At 34.6% G+C, this 25,382-nt stretch overlaps 3 protein-coding genes and 1 non-coding gene across 4 annotated transcripts; all 4 read left to right on the top strand.

Annotated features, from left to right (window-relative positions):
* The first annotated feature begins 5,921 nt into the window (after positions 1 to 5,921).
* Positions 5,922 to 10,283, top strand: LOC140774711 (homeobox protein knotted-1-like 6). The gene is made up of 5 exons (XM_073117800.1): positions 5,922 to 6,243; positions 6,308 to 6,430; positions 6,528 to 6,654; positions 9,540 to 9,760; positions 9,974 to 10,283. The coding sequence occupies exons 1-5, from the start codon at positions 5,977 to 5,979 to the stop codon at positions 10,148 to 10,150; spliced, it is 915 nt and encodes a 304-aa protein (XP_072973901.1). The 5' UTR covers positions 5,922 to 5,976; the 3' UTR covers positions 10,151 to 10,283.
* An 812-nt stretch (positions 10,284 to 11,095) lies between these two features.
* TRNAH-GUG (transfer RNA histidin (anticodon GUG)) lies at positions 11,096 to 11,167 on the top strand. The gene has a single exon. It is a non-coding gene; the product is annotated as a tRNA-His (tRNA).
* A 2,364-nt stretch (positions 11,168 to 13,531) lies between these two features.
* LOC140773017 (lipid droplet phospholipase 1-like) lies at positions 13,532 to 23,234 on the top strand. The gene is made up of 10 exons (XM_073115326.1): positions 13,532 to 13,874; positions 14,752 to 14,819; positions 15,745 to 15,815; positions 16,033 to 16,302; positions 16,948 to 17,108; positions 17,196 to 17,251; positions 17,641 to 17,693; positions 17,762 to 17,894; positions 21,072 to 21,169; positions 22,851 to 23,234. Exons 1-10 carry the CDS (start codon positions 13,693 to 13,695, stop codon positions 22,920 to 22,922), a joined length of 1,164 nt encoding a protein of 387 aa, XP_072971427.1. The 5' UTR covers positions 13,532 to 13,692; the 3' UTR covers positions 22,923 to 23,234.
* A 900-nt stretch (positions 23,235 to 24,134) lies between these two features.
* LOC140774863 (EPIDERMAL PATTERNING FACTOR-like protein 2) lies at positions 24,135 to 25,374 on the top strand. The gene is made up of 3 exons (XM_073118019.1): positions 24,135 to 24,317; positions 24,392 to 24,426; positions 24,522 to 25,374. Exons 1-3 carry the CDS (start codon positions 24,218 to 24,220, stop codon positions 24,702 to 24,704), a joined length of 318 nt encoding a protein of 105 aa, XP_072974120.1. The 5' UTR covers positions 24,135 to 24,217; the 3' UTR covers positions 24,705 to 25,374.
* Positions 25,375 to 25,382: the final 8 nt, after the last annotated feature.

Raw genomic sequence — 25,382 nt, 5'->3', positions numbered from 1 at the left:
TAGGGAGAAAAGCTTCATTGTGTAGGGTGTGGAAGTGGGAGATTGGAGCTTGAAGAACGAAAAAAAATTTTAATAGAGGTAGGAGGTGGGGAGTTGGAAAGATTAGAGAAGAGGATGAGATGTAGAAGACTTTGGAAGAAAAATAATGGAGAATCGGGTTCAGCTAACATTGGAGAAGAAGAAGAGGGTTTTAATTGGCTATCTAAGGATATTTTGGTTATTATAAAAATCTATTTTAAGTTGTCACATGCATATAAGGGTATTTTGACCATTTACCTGTCACGTGACTAGTACATGATAACTTATGGACGAAAATGGGTAACGGAACCCTAACGGAAGGGGTTAAATTGAATATTTATAGTAGTTCAAGGAGTCATAGTATACCAACAAAAAGTTTAGGGGGTTATTGTAGAAATTGGTGATAGTTCAGGGGGTGAAAAGGAAATTATCCCTTGATTTTATTCACATTTTGAGAGGCAGAGACAAAAAATGAGAGAGCAGTAAAGGGTTGTGATTTTGGGTTTTCTGGCAAATAAGTAAGAAGGGCCTCATTTACATCAATTAGGTCATGTAGAGACAGAGAAACGTTGTTTTGGGCATTAACTAGTGTCTCATCTGAACACCATTAGTACATTTGTCCGAATGTAATAAAGGATTAAAATCAAGTTAATTTAGTATAAGAGCAAGTTTGATTTATAAAAATATCTTAAGCCTAAGTTCGGATCCTCCTAGTTCATGACACTGTGATGGCATTTAGGGTGCGTTTGTTTGAGGGATTTAATGATTTAACGAGATTAGTTATTTTATGAGCCCCCGCGTAATCTCATGTGTGATATGAAATTAATAGATTTGATATAAAAGATTGTGATTCTCAGTTAATTGGAAAAAAAGTTACAAGATATACCGACGTTAAAAAATTTAAAAAGGCAGAATAGCCATCGAGGGTAAAATGAACATCATTAAACAAGTGTCACTTTAGTTGCAAAGCTGGCTTACTTAATGCTTCTCAATAGTTATAAAGATATTATTTCTACGTTATCCTTATATAAGAAATTATAAATTTAGTTACGTAAATAACAAAACTAACCATCTTAATTACTCAATTTTTTTTATTTTAAAATTATTAGTATTTTATATTTATTTAAAGTGTTTCTATATTGTTAAATATTATTTGTATTAATTCTGAATATTCTAAATTGAATGTGCTTATTTTATAATTAATATATATTAAGCTTACGATATTCAATAATAGTTTTCTTTATTGAGGATAACAATGTAAATTTATATAGTTATCCCATATATAGTCTTGTATAAACTAAATGGTAAATTAGAAGTATAATATGAGCTTAGTAATCTCAGAGAATATGTTATCCCTCTTATCTAATCCTATAACTAAACACACTCTTAGTGAAATTTTTATTCAAACATTATATGCACATACTTTTTAGAAAAATTAACTCTTGGTATACTGAGAAGCATTAGAAAGAGATATACTGAAAGAGCTTAAACTAGTTTTATTCTTTGATAGATATTTGTAATTGTACTTTTTATTTTATAATTTTCATATTATGCTTTTGACTAACTATCTTTAACTTTATACTACAATTTATTTAAGTCTATAAATAAAATTATAAAAATATTTCTCAAGAGATATTCTAATCCAATACCACTCACTATACCATTGTTAGAAAACAGTAATCTTTAATATTTTATATTGTGACGCCCCTATCAACCTAACTCATTAAAAATGTCTGTTTGTTTAAAAATATCCTAGGTTTTAAGTTAACTACATCGTAAAGGGCAACTCACTGCCGACTAGGGTTGTCTAAGGTTTCTTCTGTTCTTTTTTTGCAACCGACATCTCTCTCTCTCTCTCTCTTTGCCATTGCCATTGCCATGTTAAGAGGAGGATGAGTTTGCTTTCTGATGAAGTTTTTAGTTTGAAAAAGTTTCCATGACCTTCAAATCTATCAAAACTTCGTTTATTTTATACGAATACCATGTTGTTTGTTGGATGGACTGCTTTCTCTACTATAGTTTGTTTTCCATAACATTACTATTTGGCACCTCCTACTTGGCTAGCAAATTGTGAATCTAAATCTCTCTTCATTCTTCTCTTTTCAGGCCCTCTATTTCATTTTCAAATTCAAATATAAATTTAAATGAGTTTAACCATTTCCGAGCTAGCTTTTGCATTGAACTTAAAATATAAATCGATTTCTAATTTAGCAATTTACGTGGATATTTAAAAATCGCTAAGTAAACTGCTATGTTTTATTGGAGGAGAAATTTTTGCAAAGGTCTATTTTAACTTTAGTGACTTATATTTAAAAGTTACCGGCTAATTTAGTGGTTTCATAGAGAAATAAGTTGCTGCTTCGATTTATATTTGGAAATTGTGTCCAGTGTTAGCATGAATTCGACCAATTTCATCGGTTATATAGCAATGCTTTAGGTAGATTTCTCTTCTTCCCGACCTCAAGAATTTTTATGTAAGAAGTTGTAAATCCTAGCCAGTCTTAGCTACTCCGAGATTGTATCTTTAAAGAATGGACTGATTTATCTCGCCTTTTATGTTGTAATTATTGTCTAGGGGAAGAAATGAAAAGAAAAGGTATGGTGATTAATCAAGAAGCCAAGGATCTGAGATTAGATATTAGGTCCCAAGATTAGAGCATTAAGTTATGCTACTATTGGATGAGGTTGGGTTGGATCCATGAAAGAGGCTGTAATAACTGAATTTTTGAGCCCATCTAATCAATTTATTTATTGCAAATATAAAAGCAAAGAACTTGTTTGATAGAGGAACCACAAATTATTTAATCAAATGTTGATCGAGGATAAGAGATAAATACTCATTTAAATTCCAAGATAAATTGAGATCTACTTAGCATCTTTTACACCATATCATTTCTGCAACTTTATTCCCTTATAAATTCCAATCAACAAATTTTATTTTCCATCTCATTAATTGTTACATTAATTATGAATTAATCTTTTACAGCTATTAAGATTTGCACTAATCAATGACTTATATTTCTTTGTATGCTTTTTAAAAACTATGATTTCTGCATGGACATCCTCTAGGTTATTTTTCGACAAATATAAGGTACGATCTTAGTATTTTAATAAATAAAAAGATATAAAATACCCTTAATTGAAAGGAATACACGTAAATGGGAATCAGATCTATTTTTATATTGCAGATAGTTTAATTGAATCTTAATAATTAGTTAAATTTGAGGGGGTATCTACACAAAACAAAACAAGAGTTAAAGATTGTTCATGTAAAAATAAAGTTGTTTTAAGAGATATGGGTGTTATAAGTGAACATAAGAGATTTGAGAGATGATAAGAGTTGAAACACATCATGTAGTTGGTTTCTCATCGAAGTTTTTTTTTTTTTTTTTCATGGGTCTAAATTTCTCCAACCATCCTCAACTCTAAATTTACCCAAGAAAAGACTTTTTTAATGCAATAATCTCAGTGCAGTCTGTGTTTAAAGTATATTCAAACCGAGGTGAAAGTTGACTTTGTGTTCGAACGTTCCAATAGTAGATGATGGTAGATTTTTCTAAAGATTTGACATTGGATTTTTGCTGTTTCTCTGGGAAAGGAAAAGAACTATTGATGGATTTGTTTCTCTCTTTTTTCTTTTCTTTGCTGCTGCTGAATGAAACTAAGTTCATGACCACCATTCCGTGAGATTAAGAACCCTCGAAGATCGTCGAGAGAGGTGTGGAGATTCTTTCAAGGTTGGAGAGTTGATCAAACACTTGGTCTGAAAGAATTCTTTACTGGATATATATATATATATATATATATATATATATATATATATATATAAAAAGACTCTTCTAATGTCTCATTTCTGGTCCAATGGAATTCATAGGTATAGAAAGAAGGCTCACCAAATAGAGATTTTTTCTTAACCGCTACTACAAGTAGTACTATACCTTTGATCGTGAAATATCATCGGTTGTTTGTTGAACTCTGTGAATCACATGAAAATAGGTTACTCCAAATTCAGGGGTTAAAGAATTTCATAAAACGTTCTTGGAGGAAAAAAAAAATGTGAGTTATATATATATATATATATATATATATATATATATATATATATATATATATATATATATATATATATATATATATATATCATGCAAATTTTAAGAAAATTTAATGATTAATTAGGATTTATAATTGACCTCATATATTGGAATTAATTTTCTGTACTTTTTAGAGAGTTAGAACTTAACAACTACGTGCCGTTTAATTAGCTCATATTTACGATTTTATTGTTTAAAATTATACCACAATTATAAATTCAAAATAAGCAAATATACACATCTCAAGACAAGCAATATTTTTCATAAAACAATTAAGAAAACATAAAGTGATGATGTAGTAAGTAATTTACCATTGTAATCAAATTAGATGCTCGAACATTATACCATACAGTGGATGACAATAAATTAATACGAGAGAGAACATTTATACATAAGAATTGAATTTAATAAATTTGTTTGTCATTTTCTTCTTAATTGAAAAGTAGCAAAATCGATTACTCGTGTAAAGTTGTCATGTTTCCTCTTTGTAATGTCAACCATATATTGAATCGGTTAAATAGCAAAATTATATATATTAAAAGGTAAAGTTTTTAAATTACACAAAATTTCTACTTTAATGCCTATAAATTTGGAATTTTACCCTATCATAAATGTGAAGGGTGGTACCTGACCTGAGGCCCCACTCCAATCAAGCTTGAATTAAAATTAATTTCAAATCTAGTTGTATAATCAAGTTTGAATTAAAATATTTTTAATTTGAACTCAAGCCTACATTAGTCAATCAATAAGTAATTTCAAGCCAATTAATTCAAACCTAAGTTGAGCTTCCGGTGTGGGATTGAAGCAAACTTAAAATAAGTCATGATTCAATGATAAAGTTATAAGAACTAACATAGTAAGTTTATAAACTTTTAGATGTTGTTCTAAAAAGTTTATATTAGTCATATGCAATCTAGTGCTTGATTTAATGCTAAGACTTGCTCAAGCTCCGCTCAAAAGTGAGTTAATTTAAGCTTAATCTACAGAACAAATACTTCTAACTAAACTTGATCGCGCCAAATTATGATAAAGCTCACTTCAAAACTAATTTAGTTTTTCTGATCAAATTTGAATCTAACTCATTTTAGAGCTGAGCTTGAGCTGATCTCAATTATTTTGAGAGTCCTCTAAATGTATCTCTACCCTTATTTTCTGTCCCTTAGTCGATAGAAGGTTTTATTAAAATATTTGTGAATGCTTTGCGTGTTTGCTTTGTTTATTTATTATCTTTCTACTTCTATTTGTTGAACATTGCTAATTAACCATAGTCGAATTGAGTTATGAAAGCCCAATTCCTAGATTAGTTGAAACTTTCAAGACCCAATATTTTTTTATACCTATAAATCATTCTAAAATAAAGAAATAAGGAAAGGCAGCATTAGCTAGCTAGATCTAGATTAGCTAGATCTCCCAATATTATTGTATTCCCAGAGTAGTACTATATATAGAGGAAGTCTTGTCGGAGGGGTAGGGCCTGGAGATAACTTGCTGCTACCCTCATCATAAGAATCCCCATTATCACATCATAGAAGAAAGAGATTTAAGAGGAGAAAAAGAAGAGAACACAATACACAGTATATACAACAGTAACACAGTAGCAGTGTGACAGAGCCCTCCACTCTCTCCACATGCATATTACTTACTACCTCCATCCTCCCGCTAGATCTTCCATCCCTCTCTTTCTTCTTCTTTCTCAATTACTCATCTCTCTTGTTTCTTGGAGTCTATTATCTTCTGCAAAGCCCACTTCCCCTTGATTTGATCACCTGGAAAAGAAAGCCATCATATAGATATAAACCTTCTCCTCTCTCTCTCTCTCTCTCTCTCTCTCTCTCTCTCTCTCTCTCTCTCTCTCAAGAGTAGATCAATGGAGGAAATCGTCCAACAGTTCGGAAGCAACTCATGCGAGAGATTAGTCTACTCTTCCACTACTACTACTGAAGTATTTGGTGCATCTCCACTGCGTATTGCAAGTCCTCATCTTCTCTTCAACAACAATACCCAACTTGAATCCAAGCCCATAGACTCCTCTCCCTCTCAAGTCCCTCCTCCTGATATGGACACCATGAAGTCTAAGATCCTTTCCCACCCCCAGTACTCCTCACTCCTAGCTACCTATCTGGACTGCCAGAAGGCAAGTATACTAATTAACTAAATCCAGCAACCAATTAATATATATTAACTCCTCAATATCACAGGTAGGAGCACCACCAGAGATTGCTGCTCGGCTCTCCACAATTGGCCAAGACATGGAAGAAAGGCTAAACGCACCACTAAGCTGCCACGAGTCTCCTTCCGAGCCGGAGTTAGACCAGTTCATGGTGGGTCTTAGGTCTAGTTTCTTCTTCCTCTTCTTCTTCTTCTTTGTTGTGCTAGCTCCATTCTAGTGTTTTGAGTCGTTATATATGTATATATTAGGAGGCATACCGTGAGATGCTTGTCAAATACAAGGAAGAGCTAACGAGTCCAATGCAAGAAGCCACTGAGTTCTTTCACACGATGGAGTCGCAGCTCAATTCTCTCTCCCTTCGAATCCTCTCCTCAGGTACTAATTCTAATTAGCACTGTCTCTTTGATGGAAAGGAGGAGGGAATTAAGAGACGGGTATAGGTTAGGGTTTTGAGACAGTGGAGAGTGACAGTGCAACACGGAGGTGTGTACTAGTACTACTGCCGTATGTCAGTAAGCTAAGCACGTGCGTTGTTACGAGGAGAAGAGACCCTCCCCCCCTTCTGTCACGCAATTGCCAGAGATGAGAGATCTCATTTATCCATCATGAATTCTAACTAGTCTATTGCCATATAATAATATAACCCTAATCGATCTCTGTCGACCTCTCACGAGGTTTTGGTAGTAGTTGTAGTACTGGAATGCTTTGAAATTAAAGAAAGAAAAACCCATCAATACCAACGTTTAAAGAAGTATCTATCTAAAAGATTGAGCCCTTCTTTTGGTTCTTGCAAGGGAAGGGTCTTTTTTAGGGTTCCAAAGTGAATCAATACTTTGCCTCGACAATGGTGGATGCACAATCTCTTTCTATATCTTGTAGATTTGTGAAGGTGGTTGGAGATGGCTTCGAATTTGCAGCTGTTAAATCAATCATTTTTTCTCCTGTCCTTTTGTTTATAAATTAACTGTTATCATTCTATTATAAGAAGTCCAACTTTTCATATTCCCAAGTTTATTCTTATAAACTGGTAGTTTATTCATCTAATCATTACTTTCATGACTCTTGCTACACCTCGTGCAATGGACTCCATTCATTTTAATTCTTTTGGCTTTACAAATCTTCTGCAATTTGGTGAACTCTAGAGTGTGAAGTGATCATTTTGCCAAAAATATTTAAAGTGGTTATTACTTTGACCAGCTTTAGCTTTAAGATCTAATGTCTGTTTTGGTTGTTTGAGATCCTTTTTTGTGGCTTCTGTTTGTGATATTGAAGCACATGAAATGATAACGTACCAGTTGTCTGCTGGCGTATTATATAGTTTCTTTAAGGTTCTTATAGAGCATTATTCTTATAAACGAGAAAGTGGTTCTTTCTTTTCATGTATATACCATCGGAACATTAATTAATTTGTTTGGATTGCAATATATTGTTTTGCAGTAAGCACATGTAATCGAGGATAGAGTTGTATAAAAAAGAGAGTAAAATATTGTTTTGCAGTAAGCACAGGAAAGGAAGCAGTCGCATATAATTTTCTTGGGCTCCAAAGAAGATATATTATTCATCACCGTCAAGATAGTGCGTAATGTTGATGTTTTACTTCTAAAACGTAGATGATCTGGAAACATGTAGGAAATACATGCATGTTATTGGTCAATCTTAGACTCTCAGTCCTTAGACAAGAAAACTCAAGAATTATATCACTAATTGGCATGCACACAATTTTTATAGTTCAATAAGAATAGATATTATCAACTGTTACTTTCAGGAAGTAAAACATTATTCAGTTCTTACTGTTGTTTATACATGCTGGTTTCCAAAGTGGAGATATAAAATTTTCCTACTTTCTATGATTTTTAGTAGTTCTAGGTCAGTTGAATTGGGGTTTTTGCCTCCAAATATCATTGTTGCTAACAAAAGGCATGGAACTAAAAACACTTAAAATGAAATAGAAATGTCTGCTTACAAAGTTTATTTGAACTTTACACATTATGTTGCGCTTAGAGTTTCAGATGTTACAAAAACTAAATATTACACTCTCTGAATGGGACCAGCAGCCCTGAAGAAAAACACTAATATTTAGCAGTCTTCACTAGTACAATAAGCTAATCGAGAAATGGATTATTTCCTTTCAGTGGTACCATGCTATGCTATGATCTTTGATATAAAACCATCAAATATTATTGTGTTAGTTATAGCACGCTTTATATATATATATATATATGTGTGTGTGTGTGTGCAAACAAGTTTGTATATTTGTAATGTGTAGCTAGATGGATATTTCTTTGGCCTCTCATGTATAAATCATGGCACTTTGTTTAAAATTACTAGTTCACTAAACTATATTTAGTTTAATGTATTAATTAATCAAATATTACTGTGTGATTAGAGTGTTGTAACTCTAGCAATTGCTTGTTCTTGTACTGCGACAATCTTCCAAACAAACTTTTCTCATCTACCTCTTCAATATTTATCTTGGTCATGATTTCATTTACCAAACTGTGCATGATATCGATTATGAGATATCTAATTTATTCAATATCCTTTAATTGTGGTTGCTGAAGCATACATTATATAAACATTATATAATCTATGTTTATGTGGCATCATCATGTCCTTTGGTTGAGATGATTGTAAGATAGAGAGAAACTATATATCAAAATCTTAGAAGTTGCCGTATCATTTTTGTTTATAAAGTGGTCGTAAAGTGTTTGTAAGCATAGCATAACTCCTGAAGTAGTGAGATGGTTGCAGTTAGATAATATAAAGTTAAAGCATCACTTTTGTCACTATGGCATTGGATTCTTAAAGGTACTCTGGATCTTATTTTTCTCTCACAAGGGTTATAAAGTTTCTGTTGATAAGGAGTTGTCTACCATATATACATATATGTATGTATGTATACATCCTAATGCATGGTATACGTAGTCAGATTTTTCATGTTAATTAATGAATGGTTTCTTATTTTTATTTATACTCTTTCTTAAAGCTGGCCATCTAGTCGGATGGTTGGTAGAATGGTAGTTGATGAATGATTTTACCATATGACTGGTTTGAAAACAAGGCTCACCATGATTCTTAGAAAATAAATGTAGTTAATTTTGAAGGTCTAGTGTCAAAGAATTAATTAGATTAAAGCGGGAGGTGACTAAAGTTCATGATTAAGAGACATACATATTTTCCTTTCGACTGTCGAAGTCTAGATTTTCTTATGCTTCTGTTAGAGGCATTACTAAGTAATTATGGAGCTTGTTTTTATTTAGAGGATCAAGAAGGCAGTGGGACAGAAACCGAGCTCCTTGCTACCGATGTACGTGGTGAAGACCGCGAGATGAAGAACAACCTTCTGAAGAAGTACAGCAGGTATCTGAGCAGCCTCAGGAATGAGCTATCCAAGAAGACGAAAAAAGGCAAGCTCCCAAAGGATGCTCGGCAGCAACTATTCAAATGGTGGGAGATGCACTACAAGTGGCCATATCCATCGGTAGGTCCTGTGGATTAATCCTTGCATATAGTTGTGGTTAAATTACAAACATTACTTCTTGAACTATTCCTATAAACCACAATGTTATATCTCGTAATCATTGGGATCTTTGATTGGTGAAATCCTATTTCTAAATCATATCCTAGTTGTATCTAAGCATGAACTGGGTGCTTATATGTAGTTGAACCATTTCCCTGTCATGACCTTGAGCAGGAGACACAGAAGGTAGCCTTAGCTGAATCCACTGGCCTTGAGTTGAAACAAATCAACAACTGGTTCATAAACCAAAGGAAGCGACATTGGAAACCTACCAATGAGATGCGATTCGCTGCTTCGCTCTACATGGATGGGCACTTCAGCAGTGATGGCCTATACAGGCTTATGCCATAAAATAACCTACCAATGTACTAGTTGCTTGCTTGCTTAGAGCTCAATTTTTTTCACTTCTGCAGCGATGAAGTATAATTATCTAAAGATGTTTGTCATCTTATGTGCAAACTTCAGTGTGTAGTTCTATTATTTAGAGTTATAATCTGTAGACCAAGAATTTCCTGATTTTGTTGGTGCTTGTATTGGGTGTCTGACTATTAGTATTACTTCACAAATAATTGAAACTTAATTTTATGGGAGTGTTCATGGTAGTAAGAGAAATTTGTACTGTAATGGTGAGTTTGTTAAACCAATACATATAAACACCTTCTTGATGGGGATCATTGCTATTTGTCATTTTACAAGTAGTCCTTTTCAAGAATTTCTCCAACACTGACAGTAATTTTTGGTATTAATTCTTGCATATTACTTGTTATGACAACTAATATAAATCTTCAGAAGCATGGCATGCAACATCAGTATTCTCACTAGCTTTTCATTCATATAGAATTTGGCATTCTCACAAGCTCCACAAGGAGTGGAAGAACAACATAATTAGTGCAACATATAGCCATAGTCCTCTTGTTCTTTGTGAGTTCCTTTTCTTTTTTATTTGTTATTTGTTTCTTAGAGAAGAAGAAATTAAAAGGAGTATCTTTATAATCAATTCTGATATACCTTTATCTCTATGGTGCATGCAGCATTCAGTACTGTTTCAACTTTCAAATAAACGAACATTAAACAACACATATTTCCTGATTCTTAATGCATATAAACCTTTTTACTACATGATGTAGACAATGTTAAAGTCGTGGGTTTTTTACATAATTTTTTTTTCAAATATATCATAATTATCACTAAAATCTTAACTCTTTCAAATTAGACATTATAACTAGTTTTCGATAGAAAATTCATAGAATATTCCAAATATATAGTTATTAAGTTGAACAAATACAAGTAACAAATGTGGCTGTAGTTTAGTGGTAAGAATTCTACGTTGTGGCCGTAGAGACCTGGGCTCGAATCCCAGCAGCCACAAAACAGTTGACTTTTACTTGTATTATTTTTTTACCTTGCATAGAAATGTATCATGGAATTAGATTCCATAGTAATTCTCGACTTGAAAAGGTCACATTAGGATCTTATAAAACATTTGATTTTTTATTAAAAAAAAATCAGTTGACTTTTAGGATCTAATCCTCTTGTAGCCGTCTATATTGAATCAGGATTATGCATGTGTTCTAAAATCCACCCTAGGAATTGGATCCAGATATATCTCGAAGGTGGAACATAGCAGCCTGTGATTGGCTGCCAAAATAGTTAATATATATATATATATATATACTTTTTATTTTTAAATTTTAGGGAAAATTTGGAGACTAATAATTCCTTAAGGCATAACAAATTGCTACAACTTGATACAGTTGGCTGATGCGCGAGAAATGAGAGAGATGAGAGAGGATTAATAAGATATAAAATTAATAAATTTATATCATATTAAGATAAAATTAAGGTCAATCTAAAAAATATTAAATTATATATATATTTATTATTTAACCTGGTTAGGGAACCACTGATAAATTTTGAACAACTTAAGACAAAAAATATCTTTATTTTAATTTTCATGGATTCATTTTAGTTAAGAGCATTTTTATCTTTTTATCTATTAAAACATCATTGAGACATAATTTAAAAAGTAACGGGGAAGATATCAAATAATATATAAATATTAATTTAGAGATTTTTTAAGTGTATACATACAATATATATATATATATATATATATAATTTATATTATATATATATATATATATAATTTATTTAAATAAAATAGTATGGTTGGTGTTAACATTAGACCGTGTTTTTCCACTCCTCTTCTTCTTCTTCTTCTTCTTCTTCTTCTTCTTCTTTTTTTATCTTTTATTTTTCAAATTTCTTATCACGTAGCAGTCCAAATAAATCATCAATTATGTCTTATCTCCTTTATATCGTTGTTACATTACATAATGGCAGAAGGACTTCTAGAAATAGACTGGAGGTCAATTAATAAATGGTTTAGACTTTAGAGAAGAGGTCTTTTATTAATGGACATTACCCACTGCTAATTTTACACGTGGGCCAATAATTTTGGTTGCCGTAAGCCCTAAATTTGATCTAAAATTTAGATATCACTGTTGATAAAGCAAAACATCAAACACGAAAACACTCACTTAAAAAAAAAAGAAATACAAAATGACCCCTATAGAAACATAGGAGGAGAATCTTGAGTTAGATATATGAGATAAAAGATCACATCTCACAAAACCTTTCATCAAGACAAAATAAAAAATAAAAAATAAATAAGGTAAACTCTCACAAAATACACAATGCCAAGATCGGAATGACAGCAAGGCGATAGGCAGAGGTAAAGGAGGAGTCATCACTCATAGTGATGATGAAGGGAATAACATTACTGGCTAAGTTGATGAGGAAGCGCAAGAGAACGAGCCAGAGCAAGCAGATGGAGAAGGAAAGGGCACCACGGTCAAGATTGAAGATAGCGGTGGGTAAAAATAGCTCATAAAAAATTTGACATTTATATACCATATTAATATTTCTTATATTAAACTTATTTTTTTTTTCGTTGTCACGATATTTTAAAAGCTAATTTTTATTCACTTCTCTTCATTATTTTAATAAGTGAATATATGATATTAAAATACTTTTTGAGATCTTCTTAATTCTATCATTAATAATGTATGGACTCCAACTTAAATCTGAGCTCAAAGTTAATAAAATATTCATATTAAATACATAATATTTCTAACGAAACTAATTTGTAACTTTTAGCCTTCCTTATTTTGTTTATTAAAATTTTCTTTTGGCTAAAAAAAAACAAAGAATACTTCCTCTTTTTTCTCCTAAACTATTATTCTCTTTTATAATAACTCCTTAATTTTTTTTTGGTACGCAATGAACTTTTTATTGGTACATAACGATCCTCTAATAGAATGGGTCAAGTGAGATATTTTTAATAGTTTAAAGGATTATTATGTATTAAAAAAATTTCAATGAATCATTATGGAAGAAAAAAAAAAGAGCGATAGCTCAGTGGTGAAAAAGTAATTAATTTAAAAAATAAAATATTGTCACACTTGGCAAAAAGAAATAATAATAATAATATTATTATTATGTTACTCACGACTCCTTTTTCTCATTTGGCACGTGCCTCACGGCATCCGTCCGATCGACTTGCACGAATCTTAATGTGAGAAACGATGTTCGATGTCAAAAGTCAAAACCTCCGATGTCTCCTACAGCCCTGCTCAACAGTCCGCAGGAGACCGCCAAGGCGCCAACTAATCTTGAATAAGTAAATAAATTAGAAGAAAAAAGGAAAGAAAAAAAAGAGAAGTTGATTCGAAGTCAGCGATCGAGAAGGGTTGAAACTTGAAACCCGCGCGCCACACTGGAAACTTCGATCGCCCACCTCCATTATTAAACCCTAATCACCTCCACCCACATGCATTCATCTAAACCTTCTAATAGACGGAGAGGAGGGAGAAATATTTGGAAGCTTGGAGATGGCGATGGTGGAAGATGGCGGAAAGAAGGGGAGGAAGACCACCAAATACCTCCGGCGACTCAGTTGCTTCAAGGCCGCCGACGAACCGGCGGCTTCTGCCGGCGGAGACGGCGGCGTTGGATCCGGCGAGAGGAGGACTCCGTCGCATTTGGTAGTAACGGTCAACGGGATCATCGGAAGGTGTGCCTGTCTATCCCGGTTTCTAGTTTGATTTTTTGTTCTCTCTTTTTGTGGTTATTTGGGTGCATTGCTGTGCTACTTATGCAGTAATCTGAAATGCAGATACTCTTTGGTCTTCTTGGTTACGTTTGCGAGATTTTGTTTCCTAACTGTTAAAGAACTTGAAATGTTCAAGAAGTATTATTTGGATTCAACTGTGCTAGCTATGATCACCTAGTGGGATCAATAAAACTCGTGTCTTTGGTGTCCGAGGATCTTGATAAATTAATTACCTTTCTACTCCACTGCCTTTTATTTGGTATTATTCTGTTTTGCTGGACATTTGAGGTAAAAGGTCAGTAATTATTTTCTGGTTGGTCCCCAACTTATGAGGATTCCATCTGAATTTAACTAGCATTGGGTTAATATTTCATGACGTTGGGCTAGTGTTGGTACATGCAGTGACTGCACTCTGCAATTTTTCTTTTGGTTTTGAACACTAAACTTCGTGCATGCTTAGCTGTGAATAGCTCAAGTAGTGTACATATTTGTTAAGATGGACATCCAACGGGATTTAATGAACCCATTGTAATTATAAATCTTCAAGTATTATTGCAGAGACACTTGACCATTTATACTTGATTTCAAGGTCTTATTATCCTTGTTATTGATCATGCTAATCTAAAAGTTTGATTTTGAAACAAGAAAACTTGGTTCTTGAGGAAATATTTCATTCTCTTGGCTTGTTCTTCCATGCTACATAACAGAAATAGGAAGGTGAAATTTGTTTTTTTTTTCATCAATTAATTCTGCATCTTTGCCATAGTGTGCTGCCATGACTAACATGGGCCTTCCTATTCTCTTTAAACTTAGACGTAATCTTTCTCTTTGTGTGCAGTGCGGAAAACTGGAGATTTGCTAAGAAGCAGTTTCTCAAGAAGTACCCTGAAGATGTTATTGTGCTTTGTGAGTCTTCTCAGACTTTCACATTTCTCATAAATAATCTTAAACAGGAGATTCTCGATTCAGTTGGTTGATTTAGTAATTGTGGGATAATCTCTATGACCTAAAATGCGTTATTGTCAGAAAGTTCTCAATCATATGCTGACGCTTTGTCAGACTAGTGCCATCTAGTTAGCTAGATATAATAGATCAAAGTTTGTGAGTTCTCTCAAGAGTGAATTTAAAGATAATCACTGTAGAAGTATAAGATTTGTTTTTAAGTACAAATATTCAACAATAGTATGATACGACTTTCTTACTGGAATGATCGAATATTGGTAGTTTTCTTCTGATAAGAGTGGCTTTGACAACATTAAAGCTCAGACTGTTGGGTCTTGTGCTACAAATTAAGACTGTTGGTCTTGTTTCAGAGAAAGACGCATACATAGTTATAGGAAAAGCAGGACTGAGAAACCAGAAGCACCAAATCTGCAGAACGTAAATAGTTGTAAAATGGTAACATGAACAGATATAATCTCCTATGGATATACTACTGAATAAAATAGATTATTTAACGGGTTCTCAAAAATAACTCTAGTGCTTCTGGTCAAAGAATGTGGTCAAGAGCTCCTTTTGACCTCAGTAATTGCAATTCATTTTTGTGCCATCATTTGTGTAAAGGCCATAAGTACTTCACTCTCATTCTTCTTCAATTGGAAAGTAGCAAGATTTTTATGTTGGGAGATAAGGTGAGTTGATTTTTAAGTGTTGCCAACCAAAGAATCCAACTTTCCATTTCAATATGCACCAATGTTCTTGAACAAAATTAAAGTTTGGATTAAGAAAAAAAAGGTCATAACTTTCCACCAGGGGTTATGCATTTGATTCTACGATTTCCTTTTTCTTTTCTATCAATGGAATTTGACCTAAGCCATCTTATATTCTACAGGTAGTGCATGTAATACTGCAACCAAAACTTTAGATGGAATTGACATAATGGGGGAAAGATTAGCAAAGGAGGTAGACACAAATATTCCTCATTTTATAGTTGATAACTATTATTTAGTAAATCATGCATAATATTGAGGGTTTATTTTTTATGATTCCACCAATTGTCACTGGAAGCTTATTTTACATTGTGCTGATGCGGTTTACTTTGATCTTTTGATGTAGTGAATGGACTATAGGTCTTATTATTTGTGACAGATCATTTGATTTAATAACCATGTGTATACAGGTAATGTCATTCATCACAGATAAGCCTGAGCTTCGGAGGATCTCCTTTGTTGGACATTCACTAGGTGGTTTGATTGCAAGATATGCCATTGGTTTATTATATGAAAAAGATGTCCCCGGGGCTCCTTCTGCAGACAACAATGAGAGGGATTTTAATGCACATGAAACTCAATCTATCAATAAAAAATTTGAAGGCAAAATTGCTGGATTGGAGCCAATGAACTTTATTACTTTTGCAACACCACACCTTGGTTCAAGATTTCACAAGCAGGTCATTTCAATTTTCAACATGTTTATGTGTATGTATGTACATGCCTATATATATTTTTTCTCTAGTCTTTCTTACTAGTTATACTTATTCATTTCATTATTAGTCTAACTATACTTGAAACAACACAGACAGATGAAAATTTTGCTCGAAATTGCTGTCTTATGAAATCTGATGATTCTTACAACTACGCTATCAGATCATGTCAGAAAAGAAGAAAAGAGAAACTCTAGACAAGGAAAGTTGCGCAAAGAGGAAGTTGCACCGAAGGCGGGAGCTCAGTGAAGCCCCTTTGGCAACTTTCCTTCATAATTTGCTATCTGTCACAAACCCAAATCACTTGAACAATGCAACACATATTTCCCTCCCTCTCTCTATTGCTCACACTGGAGCCTCATCTCCACACAGTTACTAACATATTATAACTATGAAGTGTTGTATGATCCACAATTTTGGTCTCCTTATGACAGTTTCCTAATTATCTCCTCTTTCTCCTTGATTTTTTGTGATTTTCAAGTACTTTTTTGCAACTCTTTTGAATTCCCAGAACTGAATTGGTACTTTGGAACATTTCATTTTTCGGGAATCAAAAGCGGATCTTCAAACCATGACTGATATTCATTGAAGAACCTTGGAATTAACTTGCAGATCCCAATTTTGGGTGGCTTCTCTACATTGGAAAAGGCAGCATATCGAACTTGTGGGATTCTACGGAGAACTGGCAAGCATCTTTTTCTTAAAGACAATAAGGAGGGCAAGCCTCCTCTTCTCCTTCAGATGCTCAATGACTGTGGAGATCTTCGGTTCATGTATGGCTTCATATACGGTTTACAATGAATCTTTCTTAGAGATTTTGCATTTAAATTATACAGATATTTATTTTCTTTCTTCTGCAGGTCTGCTCTGCAATCTTTCAAACGCCATGTAGCTTATGCAAATGCCTGCTCTGATTGTATCCTTTCTGGTAATCATAGTACATATACACTCACACATGGACACACACACACAAACACACAACATTAACTCTTTTGGAAAAGTTTTAACACCCTAATGGCAATTGATTGCATCTTCGTCATAGAAAACTTATCTTCAGGTGAAGAGAAATAAATCATTTACTTTCACCTCAGGATGAGCTTTTCATTTCCCGAGGAGTATTGAATGGCTACAAAATCTTATATCTTTATCCAAAGATTTAACAAAGAATTTGTTGCCCTGTGTGTGTAATCGTTATGTATAACACATATTTAAGATCAAAATGGTATCAATTGAAGACTTTCGATATTTCATGTCTTCTTACCAACTTTTCATTATCATGTAAGTGAAGGACTTAACTGCAACCAGTAATTGTTGGCTGGAAGACATCTTCAATTCGTCGTAAACATGAGCTTCCAAAGGTATACTTAACTTTCATGCAATTTTAGAATCTTATGGCCATCTCACCTAAAATTATTCCCTAATGCAGCGTGAAAATTTTATGAAGAATGAGAAATATCCACATATTGTTAACGTAGAGAAGCCAAACAGTGCTAATACACAGCAAGATAGCTTTACAGAGACAATGATATATCAAGCAAAAAGTGCAAGTGAAATGGAAGGTAAAATTTTCTGCCCCTCATTATGGTTTTTAAAATTAGGTGGTACACTGAAAAAGTCCTTCAAATACTTTTTTTTAGAATGCACCTCTTAATTATTTTGTTGAATATCTGTATAGGAAGATTTATTTGTTTCATGAAATTATTATGAGTATGAACTTATCCATATCTTTGTTTTGTGAGAACCAAAGTAAGGATAGACGACACAAATGGTTAACTTTGTCTTCAGTTTTTCTTTTTCTTTCTTTATATGCAATGTTATATAGTGATTCAAAAGTTTAGAGATAACCGGAGTGTATTACATGTTACCAATGGGTAGTAACCAATATCTGAGAACAGGAAAAGTACTCTTTGTTTTTCCTTGTGAACTTATTTAGGAACAACATTTACCCATGAGATACGCAAGTTCTCACCTAATATATTGCTTAGAACACATGAGCGTGTTGCCAGGATATAAAAACTTATAAGATTGACAAGAAGTATTAGTTAATACTTTACATAGCTTATATGCAGTGTATGAGGGTTAGGATTCTATAAAGTACAATCACAAGAATTTATTGCCAATTATATATGTATCCTATTCATCCTGCAGGTAGCAATCAGAAGATTGCAGAATGCATGCAGTTTTGGAAGTTTTTTCAATTTTAGATTAGAAGTCTTCTTTACTAATTTTCAAAAGCAAGATTCAGAGCTTTTCTTCAACAGGACCATAGGTCCATAACCAAGCGTTTGGTTCCCCCATTCGTCTTGGCATAATGCCTTAGAGTTTAGGCTTGAGCCGAATCGAAGATTGGAAACTCTCTGATATGGAAGATTGTTGCATCAATTTCCTCAAAATAATTTTCACCGCACATCATTTTTGTTAGATTTTCTTCCTCAACTTTTTCAAACATTTAGCTGAAAATTTCACAGGGTTAGTCTATCTGCCTAAATATAGGGATACTCATGGACCGGGTCGAGCTTGGCCTAATCCAGATAAATTGAGCTCGGGTCTGGACAAGGTCTGGTCCAGTCCAGTCCTGAATTATGTTTGGACTGAGTCTGAGATTGGGTCGATTTCAAATTTTTTTCTCCCAGTCCAGTCCATGCCCATGTTGTTTGGTGGGCCAATTATAGGCAGACAGTCGGGCCTGGCCTGGCCCAATGGATGAGTAATCTTCAATTGATTTAAAATCTTATTAGAAAGAGAATAAGATCCAGTTAGGGTTCCTTTTATTTTAGAAAAAAAAAGAATGAAAATGTGGATCGAGAGAAAGAAATGTAAGGAATTGAAATAGGAATGTCAAGAATTTAAATATAATAGACATGGGTCAGGTAAACTGCGGATGGACAGGCTATGCCTTAATGGATGGACTATTATTGACGGGCTCTAACGGGTGAGCCAGGCTCAAATTGGGCCTGATTTTAACAGGTTAGACATGGACGGGCTTCGGGCCCATGGTCTTTTTGAGCGCCTCTGCCTAAATGTTGCACCTAATTTGGTAGATGTCTGCCAATGTGCCCAATGGAAGGGGCTTGATTTGTGCATGATGGTCTCCATAAATGGTTGAACTATGCTCACGAAATATGCAGCTTCAATATGATAAGGACCAGTAGATCTTGAGTGCTTACAAACCATAAATGCTCTCACAGTCAATTTTGCAGTGGATGCTGTTTGCCTTTTGAATGATAAGATGCCTAGGTAGTTTGTGTCTGAGAATGGGAAATACTGAAAGAAACCTGAGTAATTCAAAAAGGTTGGCAATTGTTTGCAGAGGAGAAAGCCTATGACTTGAAAGTTAATGTATGATCTAATTCTTCTTGATCAAAATAACATGGTATCAAATAAGAAAGAGTAGTTCTTTTCTTTTGAAAGATTTTTTACTTCATTTCAAGTGCATTTTGTGACTATAAATATTGCCATTCTTCAATTATCCCATGAGGACTAAGTAGACTTTGTCACGCTGGCACCATTGGATTGTTGAGAATCTGAAGCTCCCTTTTACTTTGATGCAATGGAGAAAAAGGAATATAAGTGCAAGTACTTGTGCGAATTGGGCATCTTGGATTATTGGAAATTTTAGCTTATCTATCTTCCTCTCCTTCCTCTCCTTCTTCTCTCTTGTTCGACTCCTCCAAGCCTTAGCCGACCTAGGGTTGCCATTGCTGCCTATCTCATCGACTGGTCACACCCCCTTGACCCTAAGGAACAACTCACCTTCTTCCTTCTCCCTTCTTCCCTAAGTATACCTTCTACTACCTATATCCACGGAATCCCCAAAACGGCCTCTCGAGATCACCTTGCTGTCTGTCATCTCCGACCTGAGATCACTGTTTGATCTATATCTCACTATCTAGCTAACCGATTTCCGAGATATTAGATTTGTTGAAAAGCTTACTTCCAAACTTACAAAATGTCCAAATCTTAGGTCAATCCAACGACTAGATCCTTCGTAAAATCTCTAGAAAGCTTCGTCTTGGCTGCTGCTCTGAAGTGGTTGCGAGTTGAATCGGTTTGCTTCAAAAGAGGTTCATAACATAAATCCAGTTATTTTTATGAGTAGCAGACTTGACTTGGTTTGCCAAATTGAATAGGCTCAAGTCTGACTAATCCACCTAAGCAACAATTAATCTACCTAAGCAATGACTCATTCACCTAAGTAATGACTAAGCTACATAAGTAATGACTCATAAGTAAATACACCAAACATAGGGTCTAGTCCACATAGCAACTATTTAGCAAATAAACTCAAGAGTAAATAGATAACTAGCTAGGGAAATGACATAAATGCCCTTGACCACCTCTAGGCATTGAACTCAATAGGACTGAGTTCACCCTCATGGTTGGGTCATAATGATTTATCATGTTGCATCAGTTTGAATCAATAATTTACAAATGTTAGCAAACTAGGTTGTTTAGGAATTAGAGTAGAATGGTATCTAAATTTTGATGCATGTTATAACTTGGTCCAAACAAATCTAATCTTGCCTGAATTATATTTATGTATAAGAAACAATGGAGCAACATTATCCTTAAGTTCTTCAGTTAATGTGATAATTACAAGTCCACGTGGACATCTGCTGCAAATTTCATAGTTAAAATGGGTTCATGGTAAACAATATTACCTGTATCTGTGGATAATAAAACTGGTCAGTCAAACTGAATTTTCTTTTGACTTTGATTTTATCTATTTATTGTAGAGACAATGATCAAAGGTCTTAACAGAGTTCCATGGGAAAGAGTAGATGTCAGCTTCAGAAGAAGTAAACAAAGGGTTTTTGCTCATAGTACTATTCAGGTTTGTTACCAACTCCTGTCAGTTCCCTAATATGGTAAATGTGAAATTTTGCTAATCCAACATTGATTATACTGTTGCCTTCATGTCCTTGGTTACATAGTGATACCCCAATCAACATGCTAATGCTAATTCTTCTATCCTCATGCCAGAACCCATCTTTTTTAAAAGAGCACAGAATCCAGTTCCAATTAGAGAATTTAGAACTAATAAGGTAATAATGTAGATGAAACAAAGTAAGGAATATCAGTATCATCATTCTTAACTTAAAAGGATGTTTGCAAGAATCAAAATTCTTGAACATATATAAAGTAAAGCAATGAGGAATATGATTTTACTTACTATAACCAGAAAAAAAAAATCATAAATCATGATCATCAATTTGAAAGGTTAGAGAAGTCATTCAAGTACTCAACAGAAGGCACAACAGCTAAGTTTGTTATGTGACTATGTTACCAAACACTAAAGCCATCCCAGTTCAGATCTATACATATACGTATATAGATATAGATACACAAATATTGTTAAATTTGTTAATGTATGCGTTAAATTTAATACAGAAAAATGTCATCAAGTCAATGAGAATAACATTTGACACTGAAAGTAGTTCCTAACTTCCTATCATTGAAAATTCGTAGATAACTAATGATATTTACTCATTGATTATTAAAAGCAAAGTCTAACAATTTGGTACGATAATTGTGGGTTGGAGATGTTGGATTGAAACTTGTCCTGTTGGAGTATTAGACTATTAGTGTATTACTACGCATAACCATGAAGTAGAATTAGATGAAGGAAATGTGTAAGGAATATCATTAGAATAGACAAGACGAAATTCCCTCTTACGAGAAGAGAAGTTGATGCAGTTGGCTGCCAAGTAGCTTATTGAAATTGTTTCTTAGTTTTCCAACAAACGAGGTTTTTTTTTTTATCATTTGTAGCAATAAAATTCTGTTTCTTCCAGCTATGATTAAAATCTGAAAGAGCAAATTAATTTTATTTGTTTCAGTTGGAATTAGGATCAAACCATTTTCATGTTCACAGGCATTTTAAAACTCTTACTGTGTTTTGTAAACCATGTTAAAATATGACCATGGCAGCTAATTGACTTATTTTAAAACATTTTAGATCAGTTGAGATTTAGCAGTTATGTGCAGATTGAGTGTGTCAATCACAATCTGCTATTATGATGTGTTAGTATAGCATGGCCCTTAAGATTTCTATGTAGTGCTCGTCCTGTTCTCTTTCTACTGTTCAGTATGATAGCTGGTATCTGAGTTGTTCAAATTATCAAGTGGATTTGGTTTGATCTCATCACTTATCCCATGAAAAAGCATGCCTAATTATGCTTCTCAATAATGCTTAACTTAACTGAGATTTCCATTGCCTTTTCCTATTTGGGTTTCATGCACAATATTAGTTAAGGGATATGTAGCACATCAGAAGCATTCAAGGGGCACTTCTTCCCGGTGTCAATTTAGGTTGTTTGGAGCAATTTGACCAAGAATTTTTCCCCTTAAATTGCTGAAGTTGTCCTCTAACTTTCCAGCACATCAATTTGTTATTAAAAGCAAGATCCGGACATCTATCATGGACCAGAAATTTCTGAGGCATTAATGCGTATGCATCTGCATTATGAAAATTCTGCTTCTCAAAGAATAAATCTTTTTAATGTATTGTGCAGGTAAAGACATACTTCTTGAATTCAGATGGCGCTGATGTGATCTTTCACATGATTGATTATTTTCTTTTGTAAGAAAACAGTAGTACTAAATTTCTCGAACACTCTCCAATTGAGAGGGTCATCATCTTCTTTCTCTAGCTCCTGGAAATTTTCAACTGGGCGCGAAGGAAAAAGAATTTTCTCCTATTTGCCAAAACAGGCTTACTGCATGATTCTCATTATCTGAATCATGATGTACGTCAATTTTGCAGTGTTGTAAATTGATGTTCCCTATTCAACTTGTACGCAATAACATTTGTATAGTGCTGCGAAAACGGCTGTTACCTGATTGTTATGAAATCGTTATATAATATAGTGATATACCGAATTCTCTTTTGCAATTACTGTTAGATTGAATTCTCTGTACATGCTTTGCAAATTTCCAATTCAGCTAATAGTATAGAAGGGAGAAAAGGTGAAATGTCTGTTGTAATGCATGGGTCCAAATTATATTTAGACCAGGCTACAACCAGACCCAAAAGGTTACCAAGAGTATCTTTGATGGAAATTTGATTTATATGCAATCTTGTTGCATGGGTAGAGAGTATCTTTGATGGAAATTTGATCCAAGGAGTTTCAGTTAACATTTCAGAAAACTATCAAACTCGTATCACAAAGTGACAGGTCTTCACCTGCTATGCTGTTCATTGCTTAGCAAGTTAGCATGCTTTCTCTTCTCATGTCCATTCTTCGCAGTTAGGTTGACGTGTTGGAGTAAGACTGCTCAGTATCACTGCTACTACAAGCATTCCTTCTCTAACTCCAAAAAATGTTGGTGAGATGGAGTGATGGAAGAATCCTCTGTTTCTTTCTCGGTGTCTCTTTGGGGGAAGAATCCTCACAGGTAAGGCCCCTATGCCTTGTGGACACTACCATTTTAGTCCTCTCTCTCTCTCTCTCTCTCTCTCTCTCTCTCTCTCTCTCTGAATGGTTTCCTTGCTGCTGTTGCTAACATGTCAGATATATTTCACATCTGATTATTTTTCTTAAATTTGGTGCTCAGTTTGTTTAAGTTTATGAAATCTTGGGTCACTTTATTCCCAGTGGTGTCTGCACCAATCTGTTGTCGTTTTCCTGCTGCCAGTCTTTCAACTGTTGTGTTCTTTTGGGTGTCTCTCTCTCTCTCTCTCTCTCTCGGAGCCAAAGCAGGAGAAAAACTTTTTTATGTGCATTCAATGCTTGGATTCATAGTACTAGACCCGTTGCACTTGCACACTATTTGTAATCATCCTTTTCTCTTTCCAACCTTAGAAGAAATCCCTTTAGCACGTCATTCATATCTATTCATCTCCCCCTCCAGTCTATTCTTCGTTCATTTAGTCCTCCAGATGGGTCTCTTTTACTGCACCATCATTCCTAGAAAACAATCCCTCCAGCTCTTTCCAATACTCCTCCTGTTCTTCTTTCTGGCCATGTACTCAGCTCAAGGTAACTTTCTGTCTAGAGTTCAAAGCTCCATTACTTGCTCTTCCATAACAGTTGAATCCTTTGGGTTTCTACAGGTAGGTCATTGTCTAAGCTTCAAGAGATTGTAAAGGTGACATCTTTTGCTACTTGGCCTTCTTCAGTGCTCTTCTCTTTTGCTGCTCTCTTTGCTTTTTAACCTTCAAAGCAAAGTTACCATTTCTACAGGAGGAAACAAAGGAGGAGATGGTGATGGTGGAAGGAATGATTGGATCAAGACCACCTAGATGTGAGAGAAGGTGCCTCTCCTGTGGCCATTGTGAGGCAGTTCAGGTGCCCATAGCTCTACATAGCCAGAATGGAACTAGGCAGTCCTCTAAATCTATCACTTCCAAGGATGATGATTCGTGATAATGATCATGACGATGGTAGCCCCAAGTACAAGCTCCTCAATTGGAAATGCAAGTGTGGAGGCATGATCCTTAATCCATGATTATTAGAAGAGAGTCAAATGCCCATTAAATTGTATAAATATGTCTTAAACATGAGATTAGTTTTTGTCACTTCCCTTTCTCATATGTGTACTGACTAGATGCACTGGTTGATTAAAGTAGTAGTGCATCTGTGCATAGGGGTGTCAAGCTTGTCGAGCAGCTCGGGCTCGGCTCGACTGTAGCTCTAGTCCGGCTCGGCTCGGCCAGAGCTGAGCCGAGCCCGAGCTGCTGAAATAGGCTCGAAATCACTATCGAGCCGAGCCTGAGCTGAAGCCGGCTCGCTCAGGCTCGGCTCGATCGGCTCGGTATAAAAGTAAATAATAAAACCCTAATCCCCAAATCTCACCTTCCTTCTCCAAAACTCCTGTCGGCTGCCGCATCGTTCTCCTCCCGCGAAGCTCCGCCTCACCTTCCTTCTCCAAGCCGTTGCCGCCGCGTCGTAGCCTCACCATTCCTTCTCTAAGCCGTTGCCTCACCTCCCTTCTCCAAGCCATCGTAGCCTCACCTCACCATTTCTTCTCCAAGCTGTCGCCGTCGCGTCGTCGCCTCACCTCCCTTCTCCAAGCCGTCGCCGTCGCGTCGTCGCCTCACCTCC

The sequence above is a fragment of the Typha angustifolia genome, chromosome 13 (genome assembly GCF_048772165.1).
Source record: "Typha angustifolia cultivar Huaian chromosome 13, ASM4877216v1, whole genome shotgun sequence".
NCBI classification, from domain to species: Eukaryota; Viridiplantae; Streptophyta; class Magnoliopsida; order Poales; family Typhaceae; genus Typha; species Typha angustifolia.
Note: the sequence above shows the minus strand (reverse complement) of the source record. Positions and strands in the feature narration are given on the sequence as shown.